The sequence below is a fragment of the Neopsephotus bourkii genome, unplaced genomic scaffold (genome assembly GCF_033783945.1).
Source record: "Neopsephotus bourkii isolate Nb327-2 ecotype Australia unplaced genomic scaffold, CSIRO-AGI_Nbou_v1 NB_920, whole genome shotgun sequence".
Classification (NCBI taxonomy): Eukaryota; Metazoa; Chordata; class Aves; order Psittaciformes; family Psittacidae; genus Neopsephotus; species Neopsephotus bourkii.
In genome coordinates, this window is record NW_026901414.1 from 222,618 (window position 1) to 244,075 (window position 21,458).

The 21,458-nt window shown below is 40.9% G+C and overlaps 2 protein-coding genes across 4 annotated transcripts in view; both read left to right on the plus strand.

Moving 5' to 3' along the window:
• Positions 1-21,458, plus strand: part of HACD4 (3-hydroxyacyl-CoA dehydratase 4) — a 251,036-nt gene that overhangs the window by 200,575 nt on the left and 29,003 nt on the right. The window lies entirely within an intron of this gene.
• MLLT3 (MLLT3 super elongation complex subunit) overlaps positions 1-21,458 on the plus strand; it is a 131,789-nt gene that overhangs the window by 57,676 nt on the left and 52,655 nt on the right. For 2 of the 3 annotated variants that reach the window (XM_061357749.1, XM_061357751.1), the window contains 2 exons: positions 10,562-10,644; positions 14,449-14,592. In XM_061357749.1, the coding sequence (XP_061213733.1) occupies positions 10,562-10,644; positions 14,449-14,592 (227 nt within the window). Of the gene's footprint in view, positions 1-9,503; positions 9,562-10,561; positions 10,645-14,448; positions 14,593-21,458 lie in introns of those variants that run through there. The other variant, XM_061357750.1, reaches the window with a different exon arrangement.

Below are 21,458 nucleotides of genomic sequence, written 5' to 3' on the forward strand. Positions count from 1 at the left end.
GTCCTTGGATGCACCCAGAGGAAGGCAACAAAGCTGGTTGGAAGGGCTGAAAGGTGCGTCCTGTGAGGAGCGGCCGAGGGCTCCAGCCTTGTCTGGGTTGGAGAAAAGGAGTCTGAGGGATGAGCTCATTGCTCCCTACAGCTTCCTGAGGAGGGGAAGTGGAGAGGGGGGTGCTCACCTTTTCTCCCTGCGATCCAGGAACAGAATGTGTGGGAATGGCTCAAAACTGTCCTGGGGAGGTTTTGGTTGGGCATACGGAAGCATTTCTTCACCAAGAGGGTGGTCAGACTGCAACAGGCTTCCTGGAGAGGTTATCAGTGCCCCAAGCCTGTTTAAGAGGCACTTGGACAATGCCCTTAATAGTATGTTTTAACTTTTTTTCAGGCAGCTGGACTGGAGGATACTTGTAGGTCTCTTCCAACTGAAATAGTTTATTCCATCTTCTTAGCCAGAAAAATAAAGCTGTAGGTATGCTGTAATGGTCAGAAACAGCATTGCAATTTTCATTATTTCACTTTGAAGAAAATCTTAATTTCTGTGCTCGTTTGTTATAAATCACTCATCATTAGTCTCATGTGGCTACCTGTTCTCCTGTTCTCTTTCCTCAGAATGTCAAACAGCTGAATAGTATAATTGCTATGATCATTACCTGCATGCCAACAGATAGAACATCTGCATTACCTGCATGCAAACAGAGCTCTTTGGCTGTGTTTATGCCTGGAGCATACATTTGTATCATATTCATTATAATTGTGTTTGCACACAGACTTCAAATCTCTGTACTTGAGGGTATTTTTTTGTTGTAGAGAATTGTATTGATCTGGCACACAGTTAATGCTAAGTAAAAGCCTGAAAAAGCAGGCGGATTAATGTAAACATACCATGTAAGTGTTTCAGCCTTAGTGGTATACTCTTCTGGAGTTTTAAGCTCATGCCATGTTAATGTCAATGTTTTGCTTAAATTAAGATAGCATGCTTTATTATATTTTCCCAATTGCTGATAAGTGGTATTAATAAAATGTGCTTGAGGAGATATTTTTCTTTTCCTTCTCTTAGTCTCTCCCATTGCTAAAGTAACCCTGACATGCAGTCTAGTGCTTGTGATCCTATGCGTAGCTGCTCTGAATGTCATCAGGTAGGCAATGGAAGCAAAATCAGCTGTCTTTCCGAATTTATTAGATATGAAGAAACTGCCATTAATGTTGAAATACTTCTGTAAGAAGCAGTTTCCTGATGTCCTAATTTAAAATACACTGCAGGCTAAAGGCTTACAAGGGCAGTAAAGGTACATGATGTGTATTGTTCCTTTAAGTCAAAAATGCTGTTGCAGTAGAGGTATAATGGGGATGTGCTAGCACCATTGAATTACTGTGTTGCTTTTAGATACTAGTTAATATTATTTCAAATACAAACTCTGTATTCAGTATAAACAGTAACTGAGTTATAGTAATTTCATGGGGATGTTCCTGTGTCTGCTATCTCAGTTTCATAGTTTTAAATACTTCATTTCATGTTCTGTGAAGTTCTCTGTCATCACTTGCCTTTTGCTGGAGAGTGCTGATGTAGTCCAGAAGCTGACTTAGCCATTCAGAAATACACTCACTTTTACTACTGGAAATACTTATGAGTTTCTTCTTAAATGTCATGTAAAAAATCAACTACATTTATGAAGATAAGACATAATAATGAATGGTGCGTGCAGTAGCAGATTTTGTTCTTTACTACTGTTATTTTCAGAGAAGTTCTACCAGCTGTGTTACAGACACAGGTTCTCATCTCTTGTCTTAATGCAGTGGAAAAATTACTACCAACTTAGAGCTTTAGGCAGCAGCCACTTTCTCTGTTTTTAAGCATTCCCAGATAGGGAAGATGTACCCTTCCAGGGCTGATGCAAACACAGATTGCATGTGTTCTTTACAGGAAAAGTGTTCTGATGGTTTTTTAAGTTATTGTATGTGCTCCATAGAATGAAAACCTTTACAAATAAAAGAAGCTATATTTACTTGATCATTAATGAAGTAAAATGATTGTTAAGAACTGAGAATGATGGAAAAATTTTTAGCCTTGGCTTGCAGTTCAACAGAAATGGTTTAACACAAATATGGTATCACTGGAATAGAGAGTAATTTCAGTAGCTCTGAAAATATTTGTTGCCAGTTTAATTTTGCATAGCATATTGAACTTAAAATAGAGACACCCCACCCCCCACCACTTGGCTCTTGTTCCTATCTTATCTGGAGGAAACCTGAGGGAGCAGACAGATGGGATAGGAGACATGAATTATAAATAGTCGTAGACATCTCCAGTAACTTCCATGTGTCTCATTAAGGATTGTTGTTTGTGTGTGCAGTGCAGAATATAGCTGAACAGCTTTAGGTGTTTGTAAGTCAAGGGGAGGACTTCAGCATCATACGCCACTTGCAGTGAAGTCTGAAAGCTTGCAGATGCCTGAGGATCTTTTGGTGTCTGTCGTAGGGCGGTCAAGAGAAGTGCTCCGCCTGCTGGAAGTTCTGGAAAGGGTGGAAAAACGCCGTTTAAAACGGCATTTCAAGGTCTGGTGGGTATTTCGCTACCAGCCAGCTTCTAGCAAGTGACGTGGAGCTTTAAAATCCTTTCCTGCTACATTGCATTTTAGCAAAGCAGGAAGATACTAGACAAATAAGTTGTGTGGGTTTGAACCGTATAACTTTACACAATAGTGAATTTCCAAGTTAGGTAGCCATTGCCTGTTGTCTGGCAGTACAGACTGCTTTCTTCTTTATTGTTAATGAGTGAAGGTACATTCTTTCCCATCTGCAGCATATGTACCTCAAATGGGCCTGCATAGCTTTATGAAATCAGGATAGGTTCCCCTTCTAATCCCAAACAGCTTATGTCAGAACATTTAGAGGCTGTACTTTAAAAGCCCAGGAAATACTCTGTATGTGCTACAGAGAAAAAAAAAAATCAATACTAGGAACTCTTCCGTCTGTTCAGTTTACAGTTTCATGTTCTCAATCGCTTCTAGGATCTACAGACACATAGTATATGTGCACTGCAAATTAGTAAGAGAAACCAGTAAATCACAGAAAACTTTTGAATTTACCTAAATTAACGGCATTGTAAATGTGAAGCTGCAGGTTATGCCACTTGAATCAGTAGATGTAGGAAGCTCACTGCTGTATTTCGGAAACTCAAAATTGTGTGTTGAGGGCTTGCTGCTGTCTTCATGTGCTAAGAGGAAGAGTTAGGAGGGTGTATGTGGCCTTTTAACTGTATAAAACGCTCAACCAAACAAAAAGGCAAACACCATCCCACCCCCCTCCCCAAACAGCAAACCCAAACAAACAAACAAACAAACCCAACAAAACAAAACCCCCAAAACAAACCCCCAAGCAAAATAAACGGAACAAAACACAAGGCACCAAAAAGCCCCCAGCAAACAAACAAAACCCCCATACCCAACCACCAACAAAAAACCCAAACCTTATCTTCCTTAGTCTGTTTTTATATTTTTTGTTCTGACTGGAAAGAAATTTGTGAGTGGGTGTTCACTGTTCTCTCAGATGTTAGAAATTACGGGCTTTTGGGATATGGGGCAGGGAACTTATGCAAATGCATTGCTAAAACCTAAGCCTTAGTTCTGTCTTGGTGCCTTCTGTGTTTTCACTTCAGGGTTGTATTTTTCTCATCACATACTTGTCCGTGTAAGGAGTTCAGCAAATGAGAATTCCTTGCTCCTAATGTAGGAGGTACTTTATAACCCACATTTAATTTAGTAATTTTTGCCAGCTTTTGTTTGAACCTGCCTGGCAATTCATTGGAATTAATGGCTGAGGTGTACCTTGAAGGCAGCACATTGTGGACCCATGCTCTTCCAGGCTGTTGTATAGAGTGCAAGTAGAGCAGCTCACCAGCTGTCAAGGTGAGCTACTGAGTTAAAGAGCTTTTATAGAAATCAGAGCTGAACACTTAAAGCTGCCTTCTTGCTGCAGGAGGGACTTGGGATGACAGTCTGCCTTTCTCTGAAAGTGAATGCCACCCCTTTATTCCAAGACTTCTTTTAATGAAGATGGTGATGAATAGAGAGAAAAGTTGATTGAAGGGTGACCAATCTGAGCAAATTGCAGGAAAGAATCTATAAAATACCAGTGCAGAGAGTTACAATTAAGCCAGTTCTCTCTCAAAAGGCTTTTCTTCCTCACAGCAGCCACCGGTGTTTCCTGCAGGGTACACAAAATATATGTGAATTGTTGGTCATTATTCTGCATCGTCCTTATGTTGTGTCAACATCTGCATAAAAAAATCTGCCTTTCCTTACTCATTCTTACTGCAATTTGAAAAAAAGGAAAAGTCTTTTCACAATGAAATATTTAATGGAGCAGCAAATGAATCTTATATTAAAGCTTTTAAAAAGCGTATCTCTTATTAGAATTTTGTTATTGTTATCTCTGAAGGCCTCAGTGTGGTCACTGTTAGTTAAATGCATTCTCATGGCTTGATTTGTGTCTGTTCCTTAGGTGCCAGTTAATGTCTGATGCAGCGCATGGGAATTTTTGTGTCAACACAAAAGAAAAAGCAGTGCTTCACCTGTGTATTAAAGAAGCAAAGTGTTTGAGATAAATGATTTAAGCCACTTAACATGAGCTGTAGAGAAAGCATATTCCCCTGAAGAATAGTGGACAAATAATCTGCTCCTCATAAATTCCTGTCCTAGCTTGCAGTGATCTTGGGTAACTCGTTATGCTGGCATTATCAAAAGAATTCAGCTGTAGAGTGCATTGAATGAGAATGGAGCACTCGCATCTCTTCCTTATATGTAGAATAATAGGCAATTGTGCTGACACAGATACTGAGATCTTATGGAGAAAAAAAAATCCCTGTGAATAAAATTGTGCACTAGTAATGATAATGTTACTAAGCTTCATTTGAAGATACACACTGATATCTTGCATTTGGTCTCTGGAAGGCATATTTTGTTTGAGAAGGCACATTTAAATTTGTGCCTCTTTGAAGGCACATTTAAATAATTAGCTGTGAATTACTGTGCTTTCATGTATGGGATGGCTGGTCAAAATGATTGTATCAGCATAGCCAATGTGCTTCTAACTATTCACTCAGCAAGGGTTGCAGCTGAGTGCCTAAATAGTCCTCTGTCAAGGGCAATATATTGTGGTTGAGTACCTGAGAATGTGCACAGTACTGGAAGTCAGTATTTGTGTGTATATGCTACTCCAGCATTATAGAAAAATGGTATTCCACTCACGAGAACTACTTCTTATGCTAGAGCCTGAGCCGCCTTGCCCTAGCTTCTACACCTTTGCTGTTGAGTTCTGTCAGATCAAACTTTGCTTCTGTGGCAGAGGTGTTCAATACTGAATAGAAGCTTGAAATAATAAGAAACTAAAAGACTACACAAACTGTCAAATGATGGAGGAAAGAAGGGAAGGTGTAGAAGCTAGGGCAAGAAGGCTCAGGAGGAGCAGGAAGGCTTTTCTGTATTTGAAAAAGTTGTCAGTATTTATTTTGTGCTTACTAGAATTATTATACTTAAAGTTTCCAAGTGCCCTATTAAGGGAAGACGTGTCAGAATAAGGTGAAATACTACTTCTGGGAGGTTTAACACGAAACGGTCAGTGTCCAACAGAAAGCAGTGTTTCATTGTACTTCGGTGTGAACGTTGCTGTTACTGCTTTGGGTTTCTGTTGCTGGTTTTGATCTGTTGATTTGTGTTTGCAATTTGCTTTTGTCTGTCTTTCCTTTTCCTACTGCATCTATTTTTTTCTTCCTACCTGTTCTGTGGTTTACTTGACTCTTGCAACTTCTCCAGTTGACAAACCTTGCTAGGATGATTGCCTGTTGGCTTGGCTAAACCACACATGTCATTGCAGCTCTGGTTACTGCTTGTGACAGTTAACAGAACAAAGAGCTTATGCTAGTGAATGTTGGTTAAGAGTGCACAGAGGTGATGTTTCTGCCAGTATGTATAGTAGAGGATTCCATCAGAAAGGTGAGGCTTTCACTTTTGTTGCAGTCTACAAGTATGCAAGAGCAGGGAGCTTGCCTGAGTCACTTCAGGACACAGTTTCATTCACAAGATTGTAGTCTTTTTCTTCTAGTAAAAGCCATCTTTCAGCTTGGGAAGGTACCCAAAGTAGTTTTGTTGTGATTAAGTGTTCTGTATCCCATCACTCAAGTTTCAACAGAGTCTGCAAGTATAAAAGACTTTGTTTTCAGAACTGTAATGAGAAACTTTGACAAGGTACTATTCAGTACGGCTAACAGCTGTGTAAATCTTAAAGAAGGGGTGTTTGAGGGGGAGAACAAAAAATATTTATGCTGACAATGTTTTCTGCACCAATTAAGTGCTCAGGAAGAAGTTGACCTGATATTTATTAAAAAGAAAAAAGAAAAAAGGAAAAAAGTGATTTGTGATTTGTCAAGTAATGGAGCCTGAAATCTCTGTAACAGTTAATGTATTATTACAGTTTCTAAAATTTCAGTGTTTCCATATGGATAAATACTTGCTATATAATCATTCCCTGGTTTTATATAAGTGGATTTCAGTCTTCTGAGCCCTGCATGGCCATTCAATTAATACTGGGAAGGCTGTCTTCTCAGGTTTTCTTCTGAGGCAGAGGAGGAGCAGGAGGGCTTCTCCGTCTTTGAAAAAGTTGTCAGTATGTATTATGTGCTTACTAGAACTATAATACTTAAAGTTCAAGTGCCCTATTAAGGGAAGGCAAGTCAGAATAAGGTGAAATACTACTTCAGGGAGGTTTAACACAGAATGGTCACTGTCCAAGGTCAGAGCTTTCTATGTCTGAAACCACCTCTCAGATTTGACCAATCATGATAAAGTTTTTCTTCAGAATCTTTCAAATTCCACTTTATAAACTGTAAATGCTCTCATTTTTCTTGTCAAGAAAACCAAACTAAATTCTATAGCTGTAAGAGGATGGCATTGCAGAAGAGTTTGGAAAAGTGATTATTCTTTTTTCCACTTTGTCATTCTTTTCTGTTGATTGCATAAAGTGAACTGTGTAGTAATACTCAACTGCAATAGGTGACCAAGGACTTGCCATGCTTCTTGAAGTCACTGTGTGGATTTGGTGCTAACAGAGGAGGAGAATGGCAAGGTAGCAGGAGGAAATTCTGCTCTGTGCATTTACTTGGGGATTAACCAGGTTTGTATGTTCTCAGAGAGCTGATGAGTCCCCTATTAAGGGAAGATGTGTCAGGATAAAGTGAAACATTACTTCTGGGAGGCTTAACACAAAATGGTCACTGTTCAAGTTCAAAGTTTTGTATGTCTTAAACCACCTCTACTGTTATAGGATCACAGAACAGTTGGGGTTGGAAGGGACCTTAAGATTACCTAGTTCCAACTCCCCTGCCAGATACTTCACACTAAATCATGTCACCCAAGGTTCTGTCCAACCTGGCCTTGAACACCGCCAGAGATGGAGCATTCACAACTTCCATGGGCAACCTATTCCAGTGCCTCACCACCCTTACAGTAAAGAAATTCTTCCTTATATTCAATCTAAACTTCCCCTGTTAAGTTTTAACCCATTACCCCTTGTCCTGTCACTGCAGTACCTAATGAAGAGTCGCTCCCCAGCATCTTTGTAGGCCCCCTTCAGATACTGGAGGGTTGCTTATGAGGATTCCATGCAGCCTTCTCCAGGCTGAAGAGCCCCAACTTTCTCAGCCTATCTTCTCAACCTATACAGGAGGTGCTCCAGTCCCCTGATCATCCTTGTGGCCCTCCTCTGGACTTGTTCCAACAGTTCCATGTCTTTCTTATGTTGAGGACACCAGAACTGCACGCAATACTCCAGGTGAGGTCTCACAAGAGCAGAGTAGAGGGGCAGGATCACCTCCTTCAACCTGCTGGTCACACTCCTTTTGATGCAGCCCAGGATACGGTTGGCTTTCTGGGCTGCGAGTGCACACTGAAGCCGGCTCATGTTCATTTTCTCATCGACCAACACCCCCAAGTCCTTCTCTGCAGGGCTGCTCTGAATCTCTTCTCTGCCCAGCCTGTAGCTGTGCCTGGGATTGCTCCGACCCAGGTGTAGGACCTTGCACTTGGCATGGTTAAACTTCATGAGGTTGGCATCAGCCCACCTCACAAGTGTGTCAAGGTCCCTCTGGATGGCATTCCTTCCCTCCAGCGTATCAACCGAACCACACAGCTTGGTGTCATCGGCAAGCTTGCTGAGGGCACACTCAATCCCACTGTCCATGTCAGTGAGGAAGATGTTGAACAAGACCGATCCCAACACCAATCCCTGAGGGACACCACTCATTACTGGTCTCCAGCTGGACATTGAGCCACTGACCACAACTCTTTGTGTGTGGCCATCCAGCCAGTTCTTTATCCGCCGAGTGGTCCACCTATCAAATTGGTGTCTCTCCAAAGTACGTTGTGTGGGACAGTGTCGAACACTTTGCACAAGTCCAGGTTGATGATGGCAGCTGCTCTACCCCTGTCCATCGGTTCCGTAGCCCCATCATAGAGGGCCAATAAATAGGTCAGGCAGGGTTTCCCCCTAGTGAAGCCATGCTGGCTGTCTCCAAGCACCTTGTTGTTTTTCATGTGCCTTTGCATGCCTTCCAGGAGAATCTGATCGAAGATTTTGCCAGGCACAGAGGTGAGACTGGCTGGTCGGTAGTTCCCCGGGTCATCCGTTTTCCCTTTCTTGAAAATGGGGGTTATAATTCCCTTTTCCCAGTCATCGGGAACTTCACCTGACTGCCATGATTTTTCAAATATGATGGCCAGTGGCTTAGCAACTTCATTTGCCAGCTCCTTCAGGGCCCGCGGATGGATTTCATCAGGACCCATGGATTTGTACACATTCAGGTTCTTAAGACGGTCTCAAACCAGTTCCCTTCCTACAGTAGGCCTGGGGTCTTCATTCTCACAGTCCCTGCGTCTGCCTTCCAATACTTGGGTGGTGCGGTCAGAGCCTTTGCCAGTGTAGACTGAGGCAAAGAAGTCATTCAGAACCTCAGCCTTCTCCAAATCCTGTGTAGCTAGTTGTCCTGGTAGCCTCTGGAGGTGGCCTATGCTGTCCCTAGTCTGTCTTTTATTCGCAGTGTACCTGTAGAATCCCTTCCTGTCATCTTTGACATCCCTAGCCAAGTTTAATTCTAACTGCGCCTTAGCTTTCCTAACCTGGTCCCAAGTCATTTATCGTATTGATCATACAATTAAGAATGTGGCAGCAGTTGTATTCCTGGATGTGTCTGATGGGCCTTGTGATGTTTTTGGGATGATAGAGGGTGGTAAGTGCCTGTTTGGCACAAAAGCAAAAGTTTGGTATTCAGACCCTTGCACAGCTGGTTGCAAAACATGCTTTTTCTAAAGTATAGTTTCAGTTGCACCCAATGTAGTGCAGCTACCAGGCAATTCTAAATAGAGTGTGTATCTTAAGAAATTATGATCCATCTGTGAGTCTGAAATGTTTTTTTTATTCATCAAAAATTGAGGTAGCTGTAGCAGAATTTTCTGAAGAAGTCAAGCCTTTATGTACAAATTGCATCATTTTACCAGTCTACAACAGAGAACCTGTTAGTATGATATTGAGATGGTAGTCCAAATGACATGAATTGTCACACATATCAATGCAGCAATTGGAAGGATGTTTTCTCAAGCTCAGGCTACCTTTGTGCTTATGTGTTACATGGGCATGAATTCTGTAATGAGGTTGTCATGCAGCCAAATGGGAGAAGGGAAGGGTGGCTTCTGTTCTAATTTCTATAACAACCTGCTTTTTGTCACTGGCTGAAGTTGATGGGCTCATGCCACTTCATTCACAGAGCTTATGTTCAGCACTATAGGGATTTCATTTAAGTAGAAGCCCTTGCATTAAACTGAAAACTTCAAGGAAAAGATTGTATATTGCAGCCAGTAATGCTTACTGTAGTGTTAAAGAAGGCTGAATCCTATAGAGTAAACTTGGTTACTGTTTTAACATCGTACAGTACATAATCTTCCTGAGGTTCTGCGCTATATACTGGAGTGTTATGTTGTATCATCAGCCTTCCCTTAGTAGTAGAGATTTCAGTTTTATTTGCATTAGTTCTAATTCAATTAATTTATTAAAAATTACATTACATAGAATAAGGGTCATATTAGTATTATGTCATGAATACATGAATGGCAATTCTGCCCTCCACGTGTTCAGCTTTCACAGGATGGAATCCTATGTACTTTCCATTCCTAAAACAAGCCTTGGCTGCAGTGTGTATGTAGCTGTTGTGGGTACTGAGTGGGTCCACCTGGTGTTGAAGTCCCTGGGGTTCTGCTTTAGCAGTCTAAAAGGATTAGGAAAATAAGGAGTGGTGGGGGAAATTGCTATGAGTAAACTATAGGTTGTATGTAGGCAGGAACAGTTTGCTTGTAAAATTCATGTTGTGTTGTGCACACATATGTCCTACTCTGTGTGTGTGTGCAGTTTTGTAATGGTGCTGAACTATTGTTGCGGATTATTTACTCATATGTTTTGTTTGTGCATTTAAAACATTTTTGTGTGTGTGTGTTAAATACAGTTTTTTCTCTCTGTTTCAGTGTGCAAAGATCCACCCTACAAAGTTGAAGAATCTGGGTATGCTGGTTTCATTTTGCCAATTGAGGTTTACTTCAAAAACAAGGTATAGAATCATATACTTTGCATTTGAAAGAAAAATTATGTCAAAGTTAGGGTTTTTTTTAAAGATTTACAGTTTAATTCATAAACTCAGTTAAAAATTAGGTTTAGTTATCTTCATCAGTGCTGTTCCTCAATTCAGAGTCACTGTAACTTCTAGAAATGTGTAACTGTATTTAGCGGGTAACTATGAAATTAGGATTACCTGATAAAATAAACATGTTGAATGTAATTATTCAGAACTAGTAGCCCACCTCAGAAGTGGACAGACTTTAAATAATTCCTTAAGGAAGTCCTTCTTTAAGGAAGTTCATGAACCACTTAAACTCTTAAGAAAGGATACTGGTCTTGATTATGTCAGTTTCATAGTGAACTCAGTGTTCTATTTTAGTATTGCTGGTCTTTTTAGTTTGTTCAGGATTTTATCTTTCAAAACAGTTTTGGTTTTGTTGTTTGTTTTTTTTTTTTTAGTCCTGTGTCTTCAGTCTGAAAATCCATTATTTTAGACTTCATGGGAATATTGACTCTACTCAACATTACCAGGGGCACAGTTAAAAAAAACCACAGTGTCATTCTACAAAGCTTACGTTATTGTCGTATCTCAAATTGAGTCAGTCTTAAATAAATGCTGCACTTACTATGGGTCTCTTTGAGAGCAAATACAGAGATTGCCTTTAATGCACATAACAGGGTCTGTATTACTATTAACTTGTTCAGATGAAAAGATTCTAATTTGGGTGGAATTAAATAGCAGAAAGCTTGCAAGGTTTAAGGTACAGTATGTTAACTGCAGTATTTTTAGGTTTGTCATGTGCCTTGGTGGAGCTGCTGTTAAACTTCACATGTGCTTCTAAGAGAACCTGTGTGTTTGTTTTATATTGCCAAGATGTAGTTTAATCCAATTATTTTAATCGTCATTGTTGCATCTTTAATGTGTTGAATGCTTGGTGAAAAACTAAAACTGAAGTAAAATAGAAATACACGTTTGCTGGGACCGTGATCAGTTAAAATTCATATTGGAGTACAACTGTTAGCTGTGTGTACCTTCAAGTAGATACTCCAGTCTTCTTTGTCTTTCACAGAAAACTCTGTCAAGGTGCATGCACGGTGTGAATAATTCTGCTCAGGCACTTTCTGAGTTGTAGGTTTCAGACAGGTAATCCTGAAATGTTCCCTGTATCAATCTGTGAAGAGCAGGGCTTAGTCTACCCTGTTTGCAGTTGGAAAAGAAAAACATAACTGCTTCAGTGAGTTGACTGGCTTTTTTGGTGTGCTTTTTAGGTCTGTCTCCATTAGGGAAGCAGTTTTGCTTCATTCAGGAAATCTAATGAAAAGCAGCCCATTCTCTTTTAAGTCCTCTGTTAAGAGTTCATCCCAGAACTCGGCAGACAAAGTCAGAAGATAGTGAGTCAGTCGCTGAAGCATCTCTAGAGAAGGCTTCCTGCCCGATATTTCTTCTTTTGTTTTTCACTCAGACTTGTGGCGACCAGCAGGAGTTGTGGCTTAGACTGAGATCAAGAGGGCAGCAGTGATTACAACTCACCTCACCCTCAAGCAGCATGTGGAATTAGAAAGTTTGCAAACATCCCTCACCCCTATTTTGGTGTCATGGAATACGACAAGCAGCAGTTGGACTGTGAGTCAGCTAGCTCTTCACACAGCTGCAGCAGCATGCACTTCACTGGGGTCGGTACAATACAAAGGAAAAGTGGCACAAAAACTGAGCTGGCATTCCTGAGGCAAACTGCTGCTTTCTCCTGGCTCAGCTACTCTTCCTCCCCTAAGCCACTTCACAGGTTTTCCAGTACAGAGGAGATAGACAGAAGGAGGAAGAGGAGACAGACCATCATCACTTACTCAAGGTAGACAACTTTTCAATTTCTGATTCAGAAAGTACCCTAGTGAATAGAGAAGCAAGGGTACAGGAAGCTACCTGGACCGTGGAGAATTACAGGGTGGCTATTCCTAGGACTAGGCAGAAACTGGTAGAAAATCTGATTGGCATTTCATCCTGACAGAAAATATCCAAGCTTTAAAGAATAAGAGAAATTATAAACACACACATACATCCTCCCAAATTCATCATCAACAGACTGTAGTTGTTAGGCATTGAGACAAAGTCCTTGAAAAATGCTTTTAGTCAAAAGGCTACTACTCTGGAAAATGTAGTCCATTTAGGGTAAGGCTCATAAACTGTAGTATATTCTGCCTTCACTGTCACAACATTTTGAAATAATGGTAGTGGTACTGGGAGTTGTTTGTGTAGTGAAAGTCTTCTTTGAAATCATTTTCCACAGAATTCTTTGAAGACTCACTTTCGTAAACTCTTACAACTTTGCTTTTATGGCAAAGCTGCTGGTACCAACCCTTTGCCTGTAGCAACATCACACTTTTTCTAAGCACACTGGGGTATAAATCTTCTGTATTTTTTCTGCAAGAAATCCTGTGTTAATCTTTCTAACAGTAAGAAATATCTTCATCCATGGTTGCTTTTGAAAATGGTCCTTCAGGAAAAATATTCATCTAAGCGAACTACTCTCTTCTGTCTTCAGGAACAGAAGAATACTGCAGGCTTTTTATTTTGGGTCCTCTTCTGTTGTCTCTGCTCTGAGTCTAGAGATGGGATGAGACGGATGTCCCTTGGCTGTGTTTGAAACCTCTGATTTTACTTTTAGAATAACCACGATTTCTACACGTTTGGTTCTTCACATCCTTGGAATCCTGAATCGAAGCTAAACATTTTTTAATGTGAATTTTTAAAACATCTGTCACTGAACAGAGCACACATTTTGATTACATGCAGTGTTTGTGTTAAAATTTTGCCGTATCTTTTCCTCCTCTTCCCTTATAGTTCCCTCTTTACTAAAGCTTTTTCTAAATTTGACCTTTTACTATGTTCTGCCGTAAGACCAACATTGGTTTAGTGGCTCCTGCTGCACAGGAGAAAGGGCTACTTAATATTGTCTTAAAAGAACTCTTAATTTGTATTCAGCTTCTAGAAGGAACTGTGTAAATGTGTAACATGAAATGTACTTAATATCTTTTTCTCTGGTATTATAAACTGAAGTCTGTTCAATACCACTAATGGCCTTTTTCAGCTAAGGCATTCTCAGGGCAGTAGAGCATTAATGATGTTTTCCAAGATAAATTTGCCTTTCCTGTTCTTTCTCTCTCCATATTGGTACAGGGAACATTCATTTTTTTTCACAGCAGTGGCAGAGAATTTTAATCACTTGGAAGCTATAGTGGAACACTTGAAATCCAGCTGGCCACACTCATTCAAGGCAATGATGTTTAATTATTTAATGAGCCCCCTTGTAGGAGATCTAATATAGTGCAGCAACAGTTACATTCTTCTTTCCTACAGCTCGTGAAGAAAACAATAGTGTTTGGCTTTGACGGACGAATTTGCAAACCCTACTACAGTGTCTTCAGTACTATCTAGGGATCAGAAATGTGATTGTGTTGGTGACAGTTACCTTGTGTCAGCTGAATCATGATACCTGCCTATGTGTATGTCTGTAGCCTGAGCCAGACATGACATAACGCTTTAAATTAAGCCTTGTCAGGACAACTTGAAGTTCACTGAAGTTCATGCGTTTTACTGTATGTTACCATGGGCTGATACGAGTTTCTCTGAATTACTGTAGCTCAGCTGACACTTGGTAAATTCCGTCATGTACCTGAGAACACAGAGAATGGTTAAAAATGACATAATTTTCATTTTAATTGACAGTCTTTACATAGCTTTTGTTTGCAACTTAGGTTTGGTGCTAGATGTTTCTATCTGGTTATTTTCAACCCTCAGGAAGAACCTAAGAAAGTTCGATTTGACTATGACTTATTCCTGCACCTTGAAGGCCATCCACCTGTAAATCACCTCCGCTGTGAAAAGCTCACATTCAACAACCCGACAGAGGAATTCAGAAGAAAGCTGCTAAAGGCAGGAGGGGTGAGTGCTGCACCCATGTCAAAAGCCATCACAATAAAGATGTTACTGCTTACTGCTGGTGCATGATTAGTATAAAAAAGATTGTCCTGACAGTGAAACAAAATGAAGTGCTTCTGTGATTAACTTTGTATAAGAGCTCAATGCTTGTCATCTTTAAAGTGAAATTGGTGAGCAGATGAGCATGTTCCTACCTTAAATACATGATTAGATAGCTATGTCTTCAGAACCAAGCTATTTGCATTTCCTTCTGCAAAAGCAGAACTTAGACCTTATACATAAAACATTGCTTGCTTGACTTTTCAGAGATAAATACAACAGAGCTACTCTGGTGGGAGGAAGTAATAAGAAAATAAACACCCCTGATTCAAAAAGGAACAGTTTTCTATTAAACATAATAAAAGCATTAGTTAGAATGTAGATCAAGTTAGAAACTGTAAGTTTAAATAAAGCTACTTAAACTTAACATGTTACACAGTCTGAACCAGAAAATTTACCAAGACTTGTTTACATGTTGGTAAAATTAATTGATGTGAAAAAGCCCAAAGGAAGTTTGACCATTTGGAGGGAGGAGACAGTAAAACACTTAGGTTTACATTTTGTTAGTGGAACCCATTCTACTGTGTTTCAGACAATGACAGGATAATTCATGCTGGTAGGGACCACTAGGGGCTCAGCCATGGGGTCTGCTCAGAACTTGACCCCTCCTTGCCAAGCTCTGAAAAGCCTTCCCTGGCCTGGGCTCTGCCTCCACGGCTGGCCTGTCTTTGTGGGGCAGAGGCTTCTCTTTGGCCTCGGCCTCTCATGTCAGTTTGAGCTGCTGTGTCTTGCTGTCCTGCAACATACTACTGTGAAGAGCCTGACTGGCATCCCTATTTGGCACAGTTAGGCAACAGTAGGTTCTGAGTTGGAGGTAAGAGAGAGTTAATGTGAAAATATTCAGTCTGTTGAAGAGGATCTTTGAAAATAAAGCAAAAATAAGTAGCAGGTATAGTCTGACAGACCTTGTTATCCTCCTGGAGAAGACAACTATAGCTGTACTGAAATAGAAGCTGTGTTTTCTGTTTGTTATTACTATGTACAGGAAGGTATTGATGTCTGCACAATGTATTAGCTTTTTAGTGTGTTTGCAAATAATTCATCAAGATTGTACTCAGAAAAACTTCATTGGCAACTGCCTTAATGCTAGTTGTATCAGGTCAGTTGTCAATGACAAGCTTTACCCACGGCTTGTAATAAATCCAAATTATCCCAGCAGGGACTTTGGGCAGGGGGGTGTGGTTAAAAAGGTAAAAAGATGAAGCATCCTTTGTATTGCTTTTTAATTGTTTGTTTTCTGTGCCTTCTAATTATAGGTTTCTCACAAGCACAAAGCTCACAAAAGCAGAAAGGTTGTCTAATTAAAAACAATGGAATGTGTGTGTGGGTTGATCGAATTCTTTCCCTGAATATGGAAGTATGGTCATTTTTAAAATGCTTTGTGTCAGTGGCTGATGTCTTCTGGAGACTACAAACAGCTTGTTTGGTTGTTTTTTGTTTGTTTTTTTTTTTTTTCCCCTTTTTTTTATTTCTCAAGTTTTCCAGTGCCCTTTCAAGAAATAGTTTCCTTTTTTTGAAACTATTGGTGTTTTCTTCTTCCCTGTATAGGCTTTTTGACATAGGAATTTGTCTGATCAACTTGGCAGAGATGATGTAATAGCATTCTGGCTTGTTACTAAAAGCCTGTGTTGAAGGTTTATGTCTCCCAGGATTGAAGGCCTGTTATACTTTCATGAAATGGTGTACACAGGCTTTTCTTTGACTGTTGTAGAAGCCATGGAAAGCTGGCTCTTGCTTTCAAGTGTAAGTAGAATAGACAACTGAATGAATTCACCAACATTAACTCACTTGGAACTTTAATGCTTCAGGCTGAGAAAGGTGTTTACAGTATGTGACGGGTTAGCACTTACTTAGAAGGTCAAAACAATACCCAAGAAAAAGTGAAAGTAACAACTGAATTTCCTTGACAGGCAACATGGCAGGCAAAGTGAAGTTCATGTCCATCAAAATGAGTTAGCTTATTAATAAAGAAAGCTGAGTGGCAGCTTTGAGAAAAAGCACTCTAAGGTGATGGACTGTTGCTTACATGCTTTCAAGGAATAGTGTAAATTGCTTGATTTTGTACACCTTGAAACCCAGATGTCCGATTAGTTTTTCTCCAAGCAGAAATCCTGGGATGTGGTGTTCCGCTGGTGCAAATTACTAAACATTTATTCTTCATTTCTTATTTGCATAAACGTGTGTATTACAAATCGTGTGTCCTCCTGAAGGGAAGAGTGCAGACTCACCTGGCACCTGCATGCTGCCATATTCACTATAGACTTGTCTATGTGTTTGTCTCTTGATGCAGATTCCTTAAATTATCACTTGGGTGCTCACAACTCCTCTTTTCCCTCACACATGTGGCATCCCAAGTGCAGACTAGTCAGGGTTACTTGGTACAGCCGATGTTCTTTTGTCTTTCAGGCTAAGAACCTTTTTTTGTTGTTTTAAAATTAAGTACTAGTAGTCTGCCAGTGCACTCTCATAGTTACCCTTTCCCATCCTTCATGTGGCCAAAGGTCAGGCTGGTTATCTTGAAGTTCACTGGGAGAGAATAAGAGTAACATTTGGACATCCTGAGTAATTAAGCAAGTGAGAACACAGCCGTGGCAGGGATTTGCAGTGCTGCTGCAGTCACTTTAGTTAAGGCAAAGAGGACACTTAGGGTGGTGCTGATCTGATTAACTCTGTGGACTACCTCTGTCTTAGCATTTTATTTGGTATCACCAGAATTGAAGCATAAATGTGCAGTCACTATCATTAATAGAAGCTCACCAGCTTGCTGATTTGTCTTCCAATCTGAGAATTATTTTTTAAGCCCACGCAAGAAGAATTTGTTTTGGCTTCAGAGACTCTATTTCTGTGGTCATGAAAGTAAATAGGAACCTGCGGTTCTAACTTACAAAGGCCCTATCCAGTTTGCAAAGTTCGTTGTCAGCATTCTCCACTTTCAGAAACAACTTTCTACACTGAAGTTCCCTTCACTCCTTGAAGGGCTTTAGTTACTCTCAAGTCCCACCTCAACCATTTACCTACTTTCAGTTGACCTTATTCTTGTAAAAGTAAATGTTTACAGAGGAAATATTTTCAAGAGTATGCTGGGCAAATTCAATCAAACTGTTCAGTGTAATTGTTTATGTTCCATTTCTTTGCATATATATTCTAAACGAAATTGCTTTTAGAAAAGTTTGTGGGAATCATGTCACTGAGAATTTTTGCACTGTTTACACAGTATAGTACTAATGATGTGAAGCTAACATATGACTCTTGAATAATAAGATATGACTCATGTGAATTAGCAGTGTATACCATAATCCAATCTATGGCTTGAAATGCCCAAGGACAGTCTGTATACAAATGATGATTTTTGATTATTCCATTTTTTACCAAGCAAATTGTCAAGCTAACTTGTAGTGACAGGCCTATGTAGATGTAGTCTCCTGCAGAGCTCATCCTTGAGGCACAGCATGAAATAGTGCATGATTAGGATTGAAGTTTTCATCAAGTAAATGTTGAATATGATATTATGACTAACTTTATTCTTGCAGAAAGAAAGAATAGTGAAAATAATTTCAGTCTGTAGCTGCAAATATATAAAGAAAAAATGCTTGTAACTGTGTAACAGTCCCACCTTTTTGGAAGGAGACCCATAATTCTTTGTTTAATCCAGGAGTACCCAGGCAGCATTTAACAGGTGAATTTTCTTTCATAAAAGACTTACGGATGCCACTTAAGAGAGCAGTTACCTCAGTGGACAAAAATAGTAACATTTGTAACATCATTACAAGTGCACATGGCTTATTTATGATAAGCAGGAGTTTTCAGATTTAAAGAATGCAAGGTATAAGTTCACTTTTAAAGTAGCATTGATTCTTTTTATCGAAAGATTTCTCTTTTCTGCTTTCTGTGAAATTAGATGGGACATACAAGCAGCTTGTGTAGCATAGGAACTCCTTGAAGGCAGTTATCTACTAATGAGTCAGAGAGAGAATCATACTGAGAGGGATGCAATTATTTGGTGGCCTTTTATGATGGGGCTACAGAACTGATGGACAGCGGTAAAGCAGTTGATGTTATCTACCTGGATTTGTGTAAAGCGTTCGACACTGTCCCACACAACATCCTGTCTCTAAATTGGAGAGACATCAATTTGATGAATGGACCACTCGGTGGATAAAGAACTGGCTGGAGGGCCGCACACAAAGAGTTGTGGTCAATGGCTCACTATCCAGCTGGAGACCAGTAACGAGTGGTGTCCCTCAGGGATCGGTGTTGGGACTGGTCTTGTTCAACATATTCATCGCTGACATGGACAGTGGGATTGAGTGCGCCCTCAGCAAGTTTGCCGATGACACCAAGCTGTGTGGTTCGGTTGATACGCTGGAGGGAAGGAATGCCATCCAGAGGGACCTTGACACGCTTGTGAGGTGGGCTGATGCCAACCTCATGAAGTTTAACCATGCCAAGTGCAAGGTCCTACACCTGGGTGGGAGCAATCCCAGGCACAGCTACAGGTTGGGCAGAGAAGAGATTCAGAGCAGCCCTGCAGAGAAGGACTTGGGGGTGTTGGTCGATGAGAAAATGAACATGAGCCGGCTTCAGTGTGCGCTTGCAGCCCAGAAAGCCAACCGTATCCTGGGCTGCATCAAAAGGAGTGTGACCAGCAGGTTGAAGGAGGTGATCCTGCCCCTTTATTCTGCTCTTGTGAGACCTCCCTTGGAGTACTGTGTGCAGTTCTGGTGTCCTCAACATAAAAAGGACATGTATCTGTTGGAACACGTCCAGAGGAGGGCCAAGAGAATGATCAGGGGACTGGAACGCCTCCCATATGAAGACAGGCTGAGAAAGTTGGGGCTGTTCAGCCTGGAGAAGAGAAGGCTGCATGGAGACCTCATATCAGCCTTCCAGTATCTGAAGTGGGCATATAGGGATGTTGAGGAGGGACTCTTCATTAGGGACTGCAGTGACAGGACAAGGGGTAATGAGTTAAAACTTAAACAGGGGAAGTTTAGATTGGATATAAGGAGGAAATTCTTTCCTCTGAGGGTGGTGAGGCACTGGAATAGGTTCCCCAAGGAGGTTGTGAATGCTCCAACCCTGGCAGTGTTCAAGGCCAGGTTGGACGAGGCCTTGGGTGATACGGTTTAGAGCAAGGTGTCCCTGCCCATGGCAGGGGGGTTGGAACTTGATGATCTTAAGGTCCTTTCCAACCCTAACTGTTCTATGATTCTATGATTCTATATCATCATCATGGCTTGACTTCGCGAACGAAGATTTGGGAAGGGCTTTTACCCACGCTTACTACAAGCGCGCTGATGACTAAGAAGGCCAATGTGGGATAGGCAAATCCGGCTACAAAAAGCACAGCAGAAGGTCTCCTTGGGTGGAACAGGTGGGGCCCGATTCTTCCTGTGTTGTCTTTTCTCCTCGAGACTAGTTCTTCGTGAACTCTCAAAGGAGTCAGCGGCATTATGTATGGTGTGCCTCCAAGTCTCCCGATTGGAGGCCAAGGTGGACCACTGATGGGAGTCAGTATGGCCAAGGCTAAGGTATTGTTTCAGGGAGTCCTTGTATCTCTTCTTTGGGGCACCTCTCTTGCGGCTACCGGTGGCAAGTTCACCGTAAAACACGATCTTGGGGAGGCGATGATCCTTCATCCTAGAGATGTGCCCTGCCCAGCGCAGCTGCAATTTCAGCAATATGGCCTCGATGCTGGTGACCCCTGCCTGTTCGAGGACAGTGACATTAGACACATAGTCAGTCCAATGGATGTTTAGAATTGTACGGAGGCAGCGCTGATGAAAGCGTTCCAGGAGTCGCAGGTGATGACGGTAGATGACCCATGATTCAGACCCATATAAAAGAGTAGACAATACAATGGCTCTGTAGACACTGACCTTTGTACTTTTCTTCAGGTGTTTATTACACCAGACTCTTTTATGGAGTTTTCCGAAGGCTCTATATGCCTTTGCTATTCTGTTGTCTATCTCTTTGTCGATCGTGGCATCCGAGGAAATGATGCTTCCCAGATAGCTGAACTGCTGAACTGTCTTAAGGTCTGACTCGCCGATGGTAATATGGGGATGGTGATGATCTTCTTGGGGTGCAGGTTGGTAGAGGACTACTGTCTTATTCAAGCTGACTTCCAGCCCAAAAACCTCAGCCGCCTCCGCAAAGCAAGATGTTAAACGCTGCAGAGCTGCTTCTGTGTGGGCAACAAGGGCGGCATCATCAGCAAAGAGCAGTTCACGGACAAGATGGTTTAGGGTCTTAGTGTGGGCCTTCAGTTGCCTTAGATTGAATAGGCTACCATCGGTACGATATCGAATATAAATGCCGTCTTGTTCGTCGAGGTCTGCTGTAGCTGATTCTATATACCAAGGTAAAAATACATGCTTTGCTAAAACCCATTGTGTTCTGTTGTTTGAGGGTTGTTTGGTCATGGTTTGTTGTTTGTTTTGTTGGGGAGGGGGTTTTTTTTCCAAAATATTTGTTTTTGCTGTTTTACAGTTGAGAAATATCTTTTCAGTTACTTGAGATGCCTGCATAATGCGTGTTCTAAAACCTATGTCTCTGGTCATGTAACAAACATGAAATCATAGGGATTTCCCTTTTTTATTTCTCTACCCTACCTCTCTGCTTACAATTCCTTTGTGTCAATTGGAATAGTTGGCTTCTACCCAGAGCCTACCTTGGATATAATGCCGCTCTAGGGAAGGGATTATCTTTAATCTTGTGCTTTTCATAATGAAGTAATTGAGTTTTCTTAAACTGTATGTCACTTTACT